Source organism: Thalassophryne amazonica, chromosome 22 (assembly GCF_902500255.1).
Source record: "Thalassophryne amazonica chromosome 22, fThaAma1.1, whole genome shotgun sequence".
Classification (NCBI taxonomy): domain Eukaryota; kingdom Metazoa; phylum Chordata; class Actinopteri; order Batrachoidiformes; family Batrachoididae; genus Thalassophryne; species Thalassophryne amazonica.
The window spans coordinates 15,751,002-15,766,197 of record NC_047124.1 but is presented as its reverse complement, the minus strand read 5'-3'; the positions used below and the strand labels follow the sequence as shown (position 1 = coordinate 15,766,197).

General features: G+C 40.9%; 1 protein-coding gene across 1 annotated transcript in view; it reads right to left on the bottom strand.

Annotated features, from left to right (window-relative positions):
• Window positions 1–968: 968 nt before the first annotated feature.
• The window catches only part of optn (optineurin), an 18,492-nt gene continuing 4,264 nt past the window's right edge, over window positions 969–15,196 (bottom strand). Inside the window, exons 2-13 of the mRNA XM_034163417.1 lie at window positions 10,074–10,198; window positions 9,305–9,501; window positions 7,698–7,859; window positions 7,354–7,529; window positions 7,051–7,153; window positions 5,635–5,750; window positions 4,801–4,947; window positions 4,612–4,699; window positions 4,373–4,531; window positions 3,191–3,333; window positions 3,009–3,091; window positions 969–1,972 (exon numbers count right to left, since the gene is read on the bottom strand). Of these exons, the coding sequence (XP_034019308.1) occupies window positions 1,860–1,972; window positions 3,009–3,091; window positions 3,191–3,333; window positions 4,373–4,531; window positions 4,612–4,699; window positions 4,801–4,947; window positions 5,635–5,750; window positions 7,051–7,153; window positions 7,354–7,529; window positions 7,698–7,859; window positions 9,305–9,501; window positions 10,074–10,194 (1,608 nt within the window). The 5' untranslated portion in view covers window positions 10,195–10,198 and the 3' untranslated portion in view covers window positions 969–1,859. The remainder of the gene's footprint in view (window positions 1,973–3,008; window positions 3,092–3,190; window positions 3,334–4,372; window positions 4,532–4,611; window positions 4,700–4,800; window positions 4,948–5,634; window positions 5,751–7,050; window positions 7,154–7,353; window positions 7,530–7,697; window positions 7,860–9,304; window positions 9,502–10,073; window positions 10,199–15,196) is intronic.

Below are 15,196 nucleotides of genomic sequence, written 5' to 3'. Positions count from 1 at the left end.
GTCAGGCTGGAGAACAGCGACTCCTGCACGTCAGTGATTGGTCCGACTGCCTGTCAATCCCACTTTAACGCGGTAAATGGGGAAAAAAAAAAAAAAAAAGTGCACAATGCACATTCGCCCCCCCCCCCCCCCCAAAAAAAAACCTCTACGGCTGCTGCGTCATCGCCCGTTTTTTGTTTTTTTTTTAACCCACGAGGAACACAATAGAACTAAATATCGTTCTTTTGGAAGCTTTATTGTGCTTATCATTGCTGCCTATACATTTCTAAATATATTTTATCCCCAAAATACTAACATTTAGAGTCTAAATGTTAGTATTTTTGGGATGCTTATTATGCAAATTAGATGCTAAACACTCTCTGTAGCCCCATCCCTTCACACTAAAACAGAAAACTGAAAACACTGAAAGTGCTAGCATTAAAAAAAAATTCATTAAATTTTTCTTTTAAATTTTGTGATTGTAAAATGCACTACAATTTAAAAATACATTTTTCAAAATGAAATACATATTTTTATGCTCCATTTTATTATTCCGTACAACTTTTGTTAGTCCTAATCCCGGTGTCCAATGCAACTTTTTTCCCTTAATATTCCTGTTTTAATGCCAATGTCTACTTTCTCAGTCAACTTTTAAATCTTTCAATACCAATTTATTATTATTATTATTTTATTCAACATCTCCATCATTACATGTTGACAAATGTTTTATTTATATATATATATATATATATATATGTGTGTGTGTGTGTGTGTGTGTGTATGCCCTGGTAGTCAGGAGGATATTTGAACTGGACACACCGCACTTCTCCACTTTACTGCCCAGAGTATTGATTATGGAAAATGATCATCTTTCAGCTTTGGAGGTTAATTTTTAAATGCAGAATTAAATGATAAATGGCAAAACCAACATCTGCCTGAACTGGTTACAAGTAGAACATAAAAATAGTTGAAATCTCAAAAAAAATTACAAAATCAGATAGAAATTGGCAAATTTTATTTTCATTATTCCTGCAAGTACATATATAACAGGTCTTCTGTGTGCAGTGATAGATTAATTACGAGTTAAATATATTATATTTATAATGTTCTTTTTAGCAGGTCACATCCTCACAGTCAAAGAAGAAGAAGAAAAAAAACCTCGAAAGCACTCAGCGAGTGCATACTTCCACTAGTGCCCAACTGTCTCCTGTTTATTGCTCTTTGAACAGAGCTGGTGGTATCATTTCACCAAACATATAAATCAAAGGGTGGTGTTCTGAAAAAATGAATTCATCCTGGATTTACATCTGTTTCAAAAATCTAATCAATTCGGGGACTGTAACTCTGCCAGATTTCAATCAAATCTGCTGATTTGTTTTGGAAATATCCCACTTACGGAAAGAAAATATTAAAAGTGCTGAAATCGAGGAAGCACCTTAATCTCCCAATACAAATTACCAGATATATTGATTTCAAGTGAGAATTTTTTTGTATGTAGTTACCATGAAAAATGCAATTCCTTAAAATGGAACAAAGTACAGTAAACTCAAGTTGTATGAAAAGTCATGCACAGTAGAAATTCCATAATTATTCTAAGCAATTATCGTGTTTACATCAAATGTTTGTTCTTTTTCTGTCGTCATATTTCTGTTTCATGTAAAAATCTTCTGTCCATCTTTGATATCCTTCATCGTCATGCTAAAACCGGAGCGGTCCCGTCCATCAGCGACTGTTTCTGAGTTTGCAGGGGGTGTTACAAAGACCAGAGAAGAGGAACATCAAAAAAAGAAGAAAAGGGGGGAAATAAGGAGGTGGGGGAAGACTTGGATTAAGGTGCTGCTGTACCCGTTGATATTAAGGATGCGTATAAAGATGGTGGTCTAGATGATGCAGTCCATGATGTGGATCTGAAGGGAGTCCAAGTCTGGGAGGATCTCACTGCACTTTGGGCAGGCATGTTCGGGAATATTATCCTGCTGCTGCCAATCGACACCTGTGAGTCAGAAATAGGGATCACGTATATCAAATCAATGGTTTTCAGTTGCCGCCAAACTGAAAATTAAAGAATTGCATAGATGGGCTGAAATGGTAGAGTAGATATTTGCTAAACTAGACTTTGGGCAAAATGAATGCCCATTTATACATGTTAAGTGCCGTTAGTGGGGCGGCACAGCAAAACAATTGTTCATTTTGTGATAAAAGCATGGAATTTGGCACAAATATTTGAAATTAACTAATTTTTTTGTTTTTTCAGATATGGAATCATCCTGGAGCTGACCTCTAATGAGCTACAGGGGTCAATGAAGATTTACACAGGGGTCAAAATTTGAAAATGCTCCAATCATGTTGAAAACTATACCACATTATTTGGCTGATCATAACGATTCCAAAAATGTGTAGTCAGGGGTCAAAAGTTAAAGTTGCTCCAATTTTGGTTAAAAAGTGATGCAAATTACTGGTTAATAGGATTAATAAATGGAATCATTTTGACTGTGCTGAATGATTGGTCTCCAAAGTAAAGATCCAACAAGCTCGACATCCATTGGATTCTATCATGTATGACATATGCTACCCTGTAACATGATAACTAAGCATGAAAGATGGTGCAAACTATTCCTTTTTAAAATGCGATTAACTCAACCAATAATTCACATCATTTTTGAGCAAAATTGGAGCAACTTTAACTTTGACCCCTGTACAAACTAAAACTGACCTTTGTCACCATTTTTGCAGTTTTTACCCCATAACTCCATGGAATTCAGTCACAGATAGTCCAAACTATACCTTTTTGGAATCATTATGATCAGACAAATAATGTGGTGTAGTTTTCAACATGATTGGAGCATTTTTAAATTTCGACCCTTGTGTAATTCTTTATTGACCCCTGTAGCTCATTAGAGGTCAGCTCCAGGATGGCTTCGTATCTGAAAAAAAAAAAATTAGTTAATTTATGTGTGCCAACTTACATGCTTCTATCACAAAATTAACAATTTTTAAGGAAATTTTAGTTAAGATGCACCACTACATACCTCTTCCAACTAGATTTGCTGCACCGCCGTGTGGATTTCCTACCAGTGAGCCGTGCCTCCTCTGCATCTCATTCAGTGATTGTCTGTGGAAAATAATAGGAGTGAGATAGGGTGGGGAAAAAAGTAAATAATTATGGCCAGAAGGCATTTAATTCCATATCAAAGAGCGGCTCACTGCATACCGTCCCAACGACTCCATCTCCTCCTGCAGCTGGGTGTTCTGCTTCTTCACAAACTCCAACTGAGTAGCCAGGCGCTCCTTCTCTTCATGGATCTTCTCCCTCGCTGCTCGCTCAGCGTAGAAGTCTGAAGAGTAGACCTCTGCCTGTATAGAGAGCCAGACATAATACTAGGACCACAACAGAAAGATAGCACTCACAAAGCAGTGCAAAGTCTCAAACATGAAGATCTGGATGCAACATCTGCAGGAGGTGCAACCTCACTGTACCCATTGTACATTCTAAAATGCAAATATTTAACTCCAGCGGCACAGCCCACTTCTAATGACATAAGAAACCACTCAGAAGAAGAAACTAAGTCTTTACGTGGAGTCATGGAACCTTACAGTAAGATATGAAGCACCAGGAACTTCAAAACTTGGGCCTTCACTCTACTACAAAGGCATCATCACTAAACGGCTCTGTCCAGTAACCTCTTGACTCCATGAACTCAGATTTTGGCTGAGTCCAGGAAGTCACTGAACTCCTCAATCATTATCCCCAGACAATGAAACTCCTATCTCAGCTTTCCAAGTGTTGCAATCAAGGAATCCATTGATTCCCAAAGGAACACAAACACAGCATCGCCCACCAAGTCACAGTCAGTGAACCTTTAATCACAGACCAAGGGATCGAAGTCGATGGACTCCCCAACCTTACCCAACACTCAGTCCAAGTAAGCACTGAACAGAGCAGGAACTAGACCAGATTCCAGAGGAACACCAGATTTCACTGGGGTACAGTCATAGTACCTGTGTACCAGCTGATTCTGACATTCAGAAAATAATTGGGGATCCTGCAAGTTCTCTCAAATTGTCCCACGGAGCAGCTGAATGAACGACACATCAGCTGTTTTGTTTTCGGGTTGACCGGAATGACTTGTTCACACAGAAAGGGCCATTTTACACAGCCATGCTGGAGAACAAGTTCAGCATTTTTCCAGCTGGTGAATTCTGATTGCAAAGTCAAAATATTTGTTGGCCCGACCTTCTGCTATTTTGACACCAGTTCTCTTGGATCATCCAGTAAAGCAGGTCGATTTCATATTGTACACCTTTAAAAATCAATTTTATTGAAAATAAAAAAACATCTATTTTTCAGTACTTGTGGTGGATGAGAACAACCTTCATCATGAACTGAGCTGACCTGAGCCTGGAAGACAGAGATGGTCTCCAGCTCCTTCTCCTTCTCGTAGATCTCCTGCTTCATAGCGTCAATCTGATCCTGTTTGGTTACCAGGGCTTGTTCAGCAGCAGTCAGCCGACCCTGCAGCTCCTCCAACATCTCCCTCTGCACCAGCTGTGACTGAGGGAGCAGAAGGCAAAGTTCATGTCTTGTAGCGAGCTGTTATCAGAGGTTTCCACATTACACGGTTTTCGAGGTACCTCTCTCTTCTTCTTCTCCTCTTTGAGCTCATTGTAGTCTTCGAACAGCTTAGTGTAGGCATCCTTCAGTTGGGCCAGATTGTTCCTGAGGGGGAGGAGTTAAAGGGGATGACTGCAGCTTATTTCATTTATTTATTAACAATTTCTCATTTTGCCCACATGTGTGAACGTTGGCCGTTCTCTTCACCTCTCCTCCCCACCTTCTTCTGCTCCATCAGGCTCTGCGCCTGCATGCTGTCCAGCTGCAGCTTCAGCCGGTCGTTTTCCGACTGAACGGCCTGTTTATCTACCAGCTGAGCCCGCAGAGTCACTACATCCTGCTCCACCTCCCGACACCTACATGTAAACAAAGGAAAAAGAACTTTCTTTTACTAAATTCAAAGTTAATTTCATGGATGTTTCAAGAACACACTTGGTGGCATTGGTGCAGCTGAATCTTGAAATCTTGATGTGCACGTCGTACATTTTCTGGTCAGTTTGTGACTACAAATATATTGACTGTTTTGACTCGCAGAAAAGAGCAGAGGCTCTGTGAATGGTGTATGTGTGAATGGGCGAATGTGAGGCATCATTGCAAAGCACTTTGAGCTTCTGATTGATAAATGTAGTCCATGTACCATACGTCCATCGTCAAAAATTTTTAAATAAATTAACTAACATATCATGTTAAAACATGCTTTTCTGCACTGACTTCTGCAGCAAACAAATATGAATCCATATGTTTTTACGGTAAATGCAGAGCAGACTGTGTGAAGCTATCAGCAGGTTTCAGAAGTACACTGTGCCACATGGAAATAAACATGCACACTCCCTTATAATGGTGCAGCACAGCAGACTGCACTCTGACTGCTTGTGTGTAAAAAAAAAAAAAAAAGAGCGGCTCTAAACTTCATCTCTCCTGGGCTATAAGATGAAGCACCACTGTTGGCCACTAAGAGCTGCTGTTATCCTCGGAGTTGATTAGCTGAAATGTAAGTAAAAACAGAACACCGCGGCGGGACAGTAAATGAGCGTGTGACTAACCTGTCCTGCAGGTTCTTCTTCATGCCTTCTGCTTCATCCAGCTTGCTCTGTGCCTGCTGAAGATCTTTAAACAGCGTCATCATTTGTGACTTCAAAGTTTCCACCTCAGATGCTGCCTGAACATTTAGACATTCAAAAATAATACCGAATCAAAATATCATCAACATTATAGCAGGACAATATGGCCAAAAGTTTTAAGCACTTTGGGATCCTGTACTGTTGATTTTTTTGTTGTTGTTTTTTGTTAGTAGTAGTTTAAACTTATCACTTTTGGTGGTTAACTGACAGACTGCTCGATAGAGTCTGTGTCCAGAACAGCACAAACACACTGAACGTATAGAACTTTTTTTTTGAAACCATGTCATTGCCCTGCCTCTGTAACCTCAGCTGCTCATAATTAATGGTATGCATTGTTGTTAACAGTGCAATTTAACATTTCTTTTTAGTTTTGGTGGATCATTAATCGGATTTATTTTCCTTGTGAGCAGAATGCTGAAGTGTGGCAGTTGGCATTACATTGCATCATGTGAAGCAGCACACAGAGTAAATAAAAAGTCTTACTCTGACCTGTTGCATCCTTTCAGACGGATTTAATCATCACATCCTGATAGAAATTGTTGTCCACGTAAGATGGCCTTGTTTTGGAAGACGACATCTGGAAATAATTTAAATCCTTATCGTGGAAATTGAATAAACAATGAAGCATGTGTTAAAAGCTTGAGAATAATTAACTGACGCACTCCTACGTGTAGTGACAATGACAGACCTTGTACATACAACATAATGAGGCTACACACGTGGCAGATTTTCGTCACTTCATAATCGCTCTCCATCACGTTTGTCGGTTACAGCAGAAACTGATTAGCAGAAACTCACTCTTATGAAGCATTGCTTCATTTCGCTTCACCTACAGAGCCAAGCCCATAACTCTATGGCTCAGCCATAGAGTTATATTACAGCTATAACTCTTTTATATTATATCTCTATGGGCCAAGCCTGATTCTTATGAAGCATTGCTTCATTTTATTTCATTTACAGAGCCAAGCCCATAACTCTATGGCTGAGCCATAGAGTTATATTACAGATATAACTCTTTTATATTATATGTCTATAGTATAACTCTATGGGTCGAGCCCGACTCTTATGAAGCACTGCTTCATTTCAACTCACTTTCAGCGGCGCGCCATGTCAGATCGGTTTCATTTAAGTGTTGTTTAAAACCATTAAATCCTTCATTATGAATAGTCTTCTCTGTTTATTTGTACTGATTCAATGAAAAGCTGTTGAGTTAGCCTTAACCTTATTTGAAATAAAGCAGTTAATTACACCAGAACTTGGCGAACCACCAGGGGGAGCCGTCATACCACAGTTTGAGAACTATGGCTGGAGAAGATGGGTTTTAAATGCTGTAAATACCTTATCTTCCTTCCCAGAATCCTCCTTGGTCTCTGTTGTTTCTGGTTGGACGGTCTGTGTTGATTTCACTACGCTGGGTTTCCTCTCCTCCAGCTCACGAATCCTGTAAAATGAATTATTGAACTTTTTTTTTTAAGTGAAGCTGATAAAAGTGAGTAAACGTGTCATGAGGTGATTCGAGAACAACATCACTTTAAAACAAATGAACCATTTTATCCTACACTGCTGTAATTTTTGGATCCGACTGTACATTAAACTTTGGTACATATAAAAGAATAATCTTTTCTCAGGTAGTGTTGGTACCTGGCAGAGGACTCCTGCAGGTCCGCCTGCAGCTGCTCAGCCTTCTGGGTCTCATTCCTCAGCGACTGAAGCAGCTGGCTGACAGTCACCTCCTTGCTGTCTAGTCGGGATGAAGTCATGCTCAAATCTGGATGTCCGCCTCTATTACCATCGCACACGTCCTTCATGCTGTCATCCTGTCAAAACAGCACAATTTTCCACCCTTTTAAAATTTCATTTAATATCTGTTTACTACAATAAAGTCTGACTGCTCTTGTGCTAATTACACAAGTAATCAAACTACACTGGACGCGTCTGTCACAGTGGTTTAGGCGGTTTTGGAGGATGTGTATGTTGTTTCTTACCGACACTCTGATCACCTCGATGAAGGAGTCGTCCTGTGAGTCCTGACCCGCCTTCAGCTGTAGCTCAGAGTTCATGGCTACCAGGTCGTTCTTCTCCGCCTGCAGGCGAGCCACCTGTGCACGTAGGGCATCCAACTCTGTGCTGCAATTGGCTGACAACACCTGGACATAACATCACATGTTATTAAACATCTAGAGTCTGACACCGAAATGCATCAAAGTCACATGACCGAAATAAGCAAGCATACTATCCAATACACCACAGTGTAAGTCTCCAGTTGAATGTGTGTCGAAAGTGCAGACTTCAAACTATATACCAGTTTTTACATTGTGTTGATAGGCCTAGTATAACTTGAATCATGATTATTAATTTACACCATGCTTTTTCCTGAATATTATGGTCATTTTTGGTGCGCATTTCTGCAGAAACACACACCAAAGAGGGCTTTCACTTCATTCTTCTCTCCTCTCTTGTCGGAGCAGTGGCAGGGGAAAAAAACAAACAAACAAAACAAAACATGACTTCCTCTTTATGATTGGTGGAAAAATGCATGGCCTAAACCAATCAAAAATGATCACCAATCTACGTGTTTGGTTGCTGAGGAGATTCTGGCCAAAAAGGCACCAAAGGCAGACTGAGGTGCCAACACTGCCTCCAGGTGGACAATAGCAGGAGTGACATGCATGCTGTACTAGCAACCAGCAGATGGTGTACAGGGGAGCAAGCACTGACTTCCTTTATTTATTTATTTATTTATTTATTTATCAGTCTTCCAGCTACACTGTCAAATGCAGAAGGCAGGGGTGAGGGTAGTGTGTCACAGCGCGGTGAATGCTGACGAATGTTGTGATTTTTGGCTACCCTGCTAAAGAAGACAATGAAAAAATAGGAAGAAAAAGAAGAAAAGGTACATTGTTTTTGGTCAGCGTTATTGCGAACCAAAAAGCTATGCAATAAAGTCGTTTACCAATGCTTACAACTGTTCGTGGAAAAATAAATCCATTAAGAAATACGAAAGTGTTATGCAACCTTTTTACGAACCCTGATGAAACCCAAAATTCGCTAGGTTCATTAGCATTAGCCACTCCGTGAGATACGAGTTTAAGTCTGACCGTTTTGAGCTGGTGTACCAACATGGTGGCCTCCACGAGAGGCCCGCTCCTATGCAGATATGAAGGGTAGATATTATTCTTGTCTCATGAAAATGCATTGATTCTTTACTGCAGGAAAATACAGACTAATGAACTGATTGCTATAAATACGATATTATATTTCTGCTAATAACCTCTAAATCTGCACTGTAGCTTTAACACTGAATTAAAATGTTAACCTAAAGGCATTCCTCGATTTTTGAAGCCTTGCAGTCAGTGCACCACAAATCTTTTCCACACTAATCAATGCTAGTGTTGGTCATGTCATTATTTGCACTTATTTCAGACTTCAAACCATTTTTTAAATGGTTTTATGGTTGTTGTTTTTTAGCCCACAGAAAATCCTTCAAAATATAATTTCAGACTGATGAAAATCAGTGTAGAACATCAACTCTCAGCGGGCTAAATGAAAATATTTTTTTAAAAATGAAGCTGTATCTGGGTTACTAACTTACCTGCAAGCCTCTTGCCTTCCCCGCCTCCTCCAGCCTCTGGCTCAGCTCCTGGTTTTGAAGGTGTAGCACCTCCATGTGGCTCTGCGCATACTTCAACTTGCCCTCCAGGAAGTCCCGTTCTTCTTTCTGCTTCTGGCGCCACACAGACAGATCCTCAAAACGCTCCTTCATGCTTAGGTTGGTCTGACGTAGGGCCTCTGGTTCAGAGACAGAGAACCTGATCACAAGGTTTATATTTAAAGTGGAACAGGCAAATCCAAATTGTAGCCATGCCGATTGTGAATTTAATCTTCAGTGCGAGAACATGATTTGTTGTTCAGAGTCTGGATCTTTTTTTCCTACTTAAAAGAGGTAGAATTTCAAGATGAGGTCATGAATTCTGAGTACTGTAACAGAACTTTTAGTGTAATTGCTGCAATTAACAGAAAATTAATCATTTGATATCCCTTATTGGCTAATTATTTGTCTACAGCCAGGGTTATGTGACCAATCACATGGCGCCTGGAGCCATGACAGTCATGAAATGTTTCTCTGTTCAAAAGCAGAAGGGAGCCTTTAAGGTCTCACTATATTTTAAGAAAAGATAACTCGTAGCCCACTAAATGTTGATCCTGAACACACTCAGCACTAAGAACTGAAACAGCGCTCATTTTTTTATGTATCTGAACAGTGAAGCAATAACATTTTAAGAATTTTTCTGATCCACTGAATTTATACCAATGATTTAAATCCAAAATTTAACCTCCCCCTTTTTGTCTACCACCCTCACCTTTAAGGTCTCGGTTCTCCTGGATGAGCATGTTCATCTGTTGCAAGGTTTCCTCCAGTGTACCGGACTGACTGGGAGAGCGAGATATGTCGCCATTCATCACAGGACCTCCAGACGCCATGATGCTGAGAGGAGAAAAAAGAGAGAGAGCCCGTTTTGAAGAATTTGAAACAGAAGCTATGAATTTTCTTACTTGAAAAGTTTATTTATTTTTGTATTTTTTGAAAAATGACAAAATACAGACTGATTTGCTTTACTTTAACAACAAATGCACTTTTTAAAAGCATGTTTCCATCTTCATTAGACGTGATTAAAAAGTTAATAAATTAATGCGATTTGAAAGATCTGGTGACTTGCCCACATGCTTTTTTTGGGAAACCTTTGTGATTCCTCCAGTTTTGTTTTGTTTTCAAATCAAGAAATTACACACTGTATTGCGCAAAAGTTTTAGTCACAATAGTTTTGCCTAAAATGTTTAAAAAAAATAATGCGCTCCTAAATATCTAATATTTATAAATTAATATCAACAAGCAAAATGAGTCACCTTTAAAAAAAACAAGACATATTTATATGATAAAACTACATAATTTCTTTTCAACAGTCTTACAATTTATTCAATCATTTTAATGATGAGCAGACTTTTTAAATGAAGTTTTGAAGATAATTACTTAGATTTTTGTTTGAATGTTTGGATATTTCAAATTAGATTTTCTGTTGACATACTGATGAAGGAAAAACAAAAACTTACATTGAACTTAGTAAATAAAGTCACACAAGCACGCAGTCACACTTTTAATATAAAATTGATTTACCACCCCCTGGTAGAATGGTGTGTTAGTCCAGAATGTAATTAGCAACATTAGCTAATATTTGTAGTTGTTCTCCAAAAATATTAGTCCTACCAACTTTCCATAGTGGCACCGTTCATCCTTGACCCAAAATACGTAAGTATACCAAATGGAAAATGTCACCTGTCCCGAGCCACATGCACGCACAACTTTTTTTTTTCCCTGCATTGTACTGCAAGCAGGTGCTTTTAAATGTTTACACATGCACAAACATTGACAGTGGTGGAAGAAATCAAAAGCAATACTCTTTTCTCTCATGGTAATGACAACATGACACTTAACGAAACTGACAAAAACAATTGAACTACAAAAACACAATGAATCATTAACACTAACAACACTGTTAAACTAACATGAATCACAATAACAACATTTAAATCCTGAACTCCCATGGTGCATTGCAGCACAATGTCCATTGTTTACTGCTTATCTAAAATTGCTAATTTCTCCAAAAATATTAGTCATATCAACTTTCCATTTTTGCAGCATTCATCCCTGACCCAAAATACATAAGAATACCAAACAGTAAATGTCAGCTCTCTTTGGTTTCTGTGTGATCGAAGCCATACACACGCATGCACTACATGCACACAGAGGCCATTTGGCAATTATAATATTGATAACTTCACAATTTGAATAATACTGCTAAAATATTAAACATGCAAAAGCAGCATAATTACAATGCTTTATTCATATTAAGTTTTTGAACCTTGTAGATAGTTTGACCATTACTATAATACTGTTCAGTACTACTGAAAATTCAGTGCACATCCAGAAAATAAATTAAGTAGTTGAGTGTATTTATTCTGTTAATGTTGTATAATCTAGTACACCCTAATCACTTTGTTATGTCTGTGGTATAACGCAGACATGTTTAACTGCTCGGTCCAATAGCTGAGAGTTTCTGGACTTACAGACCTGGAGAAGTGAAGGTTGCCATATAGCTCAGGGGTCAGTTATAAACAAGTCTAACTCGCCACGTTGCCCTCGTGTAAGTTTTATCCACGACCTGCGCAAATACATTCAGCTCTTAAGAGATAAAAAACACTTTGTTTTCCAGTGAGAAGGAATTTCAGTGCAAAGCCATAGTAGCACTCCAGATGCAAGTCCTTATCTATTAGTCAGCCTGTTTTCTTTAAATACTCTGTGTTGGCTAAGGCCTCAGGGCCACTGACTTTGTAACAGACGTTCAACCCCACAGAGGAATATATATGTATATATATATATAAAATACAAGTAATGATTGTTTATGAGTGCAATGGTAAGAATATTTCATGAGGTGAAAGATTCTTTCCATTGTAGGAATGAAAAAATATTATTTGTTTTATAGAACACCCAACAATCCTGAGGATGTAGTCTGTACCTGATGCCGTGTATTGACTTCTTCATGTACAGACTACCGTCTGCGTTCCACAGTCCAGCAAAAAAATTGCACCAGAAATTTGTCAAGCTCTTAATTCAACAGCGCTTGTACTTCAGGTAATGACATCCCAGCGAATACTGCAAATGCCTTCAGATGGTTTATGGCATACTTTGTTGTTTGCCACATTTTTACATATGTTTTTGAAATCTACAGTTTATATTTGCATTCTAAGTTAGGAAAAAATACTAACTTTTTTCTATTACCACTAAGTTGGTTCCAGAATTTAAAAATTTGCCTTATGAGGATAGGCTCTTGCAACTGGGTCTCACAAGTCTTGAAGACAGACGAACCTGAGGTGATTTGATTGAAATATATAAAATTTTGCATGGCTTTGAGAATGTTGACCCCACTGTATTTTTTGAAATAAGAAGGTATACTGGCCTTAGAGGCCATGAATTGTGCTTGGAATTTGACAGATCTAGATTGAATGTAAGAAAAAAAATTATTTAGTAACTGAGCAGTAAAGATTTGGAACAGTTTGCCACCTGAAGTGGTCTTATCCTCGAGTATAGATATTTTTAAAGCAAATTATGATTTGTATTACAGTATAATGAATGCCACCAGATTTTAAAATTGTTAATAGCTGTTTTATTGTTATGTTATGATGTGTCGTTATATACAATCATGAATGCAAATATTTTGCACAATAAAATGAATTCTGAATTATAAAATTATGAATCGTGTGGTTCCGGTTCGTTTCCAGACGGGCGTCTCCTATCGTCGAGCCTGCCCACACGACACCTTTATTAATTGACTGTTGCACATTCTGAATCTGCTGTGTTTGGTTGTGACATTCACAACAGTAAAGTGTTATAATTTGACTCCTTCCATTGTCCGTTCATTTACGCCCCCTGTTGTGGGTCCGTGTCACTACACTTTCCCAACAGGATATCTCGGCCAGCGTCATGGACTCCGAGGGGCGTCACCAGGCTGTTGAACAACCAATGGGAGAGCAGGGAGCACAGGCATCTGCAGGAGGCGTGATTGGTGAGCTACAGCATATTCTCACCGCCTTTACGGCTCGAATGGATCAAATAGCCGAGCAAAACATCCTCCTGAACCGCAGGGTGGAGGCTCTCTCCGCGCAAGTGGCGGCGAGCGCTCAGGGCGCTGCTGCAGCTCCTCCTCCTGTCGATCCTGTGCTAGATATTAATGTTCCAGTGGTGGTTCAACAACCCCTCCCACCATCCCCTGAAGCATACATAAGCCCTCCTGAGCCGTACGGAGGTTGTGTGGAGACGTGCGCGGACTTTCTTATGCAGTGTTCGCTCGTCTTCGCACAACGTCCCGTCATGTACGCGTCAGACGCAAGCAAAACAGCTTATGTGATCACTCTGCTTCGGGGAGAGGCACGCGCTTGGGCTACGGCGCTTTGGGAGCAAAATTCACGGCTCCTTCACACGTACACTGGGTTTGTGAGGGAGTTCAGAACTGTGTTTGATCACCCTAACAGGGGAGAGACCGCTTCAACCGTGCTGCTGTCGATGAGACAGGGACGCCGGAGCGCAGCCGCTTATGCAGTCGACTTCCGCATCGCGGCTGCGAGGTCCGGCTGGAATAACGCTGCGCTCCGCGCCGCCTTTGTAAACGGACTGTCGTCAGTCCTAAAGGAGCACCTAGTGGCCAAGGATGAACCGCGGGAATTAGATGGGCTTATTGATCTCGTTATACGGTTAGACAATCGGTTGGAGGAACGCCGTCGGGAACGAGACGAAGGACGTGGCCGGGCGCGCGCCGTCCCTCTTCCTTCCGGGTCCGAGAAAGGTCCGCCCTTCCCACGCTCCCTGGCCTCTACGTCCCATGGGGCGACAGCTCCCCCTGCTGACGAAGCTATGGACACGAGCAGGGCCACATTTAGACCACCTAATAGACAGAGGAGGTTTCCACGCGGGGCGTGTTTTGTTTGTGGCTCAATGGAGCATCAATTGAGCGATTGCCCCGAACGGTTAAACACCAACTCCGTGGGACACACACATATTGCAGCACGACTCCCAGTTACAATCCTTAGTGGGGATTTAACCCTTCAGGCCCCAGCACTGGTAGACACAGGGTCAAGAAGGGAATCTGTTAGACAGCAGATGGGCCAGGGAGGTAGGGCTCCCTCTGGTGGCGCTACCTACACCATTGCAGGTGCGAGCACTAGATGGCACCCTACTCCCTTTAATCACACACAAGACACCACCAGTAACTCTGGTAGTGTCAAGGAATCATAGGGAGGAGATTGAGTTTTTTGTGACTCCTTCTACCTCCTGTGTGATTCTGGGGTTCCCCTGGATGATGAAACACAATCCCCGGATTGACTGGCCGTCCGGGGTGGTGGTACAGTGGAGCGAAACCTGCCATCGGATGTGTTTGGGATCCTCGGTTCCTCCCGGTTCCCAGGCTAAGGAGCAGGTCCAAGTTCCCCCCAATCTGTCGGCGGTGCCAGTTGAGTACCACGATCTTGCTGACGTTTTTAGCAAGGATCGGGCACTCACTCTTCCCCCGCACCGTCCATATGATTGTGCCATCGATTTGTTGCCAGGCGTGGAGTTCCCGTCCAGCAGGCTGTACAACCTCTCCCGACCTGAGCGCAAATCGATGGAGACCTACATCCGGGACTGCTTAGCTGCCGGGCTGATCCGTAACTCCACCTCTCCGATGGGAGCAGGTTTCTTTTTTGTGGGAAAAAAAGATGGCGGTCTTCGTCCATGCATTGATTATCGGGGGCTGAACGAGATCACGGTTCGCAACCGATACCCGTTGCCTTTGTTGGATTCAGTGTTCACCCCCCTGCATGGAGCCAAAATCTTCACAAAGTTGGATCTTAGGAACGCATACCACCTAGTTCGGATCCGGAAGGGAGACGAATG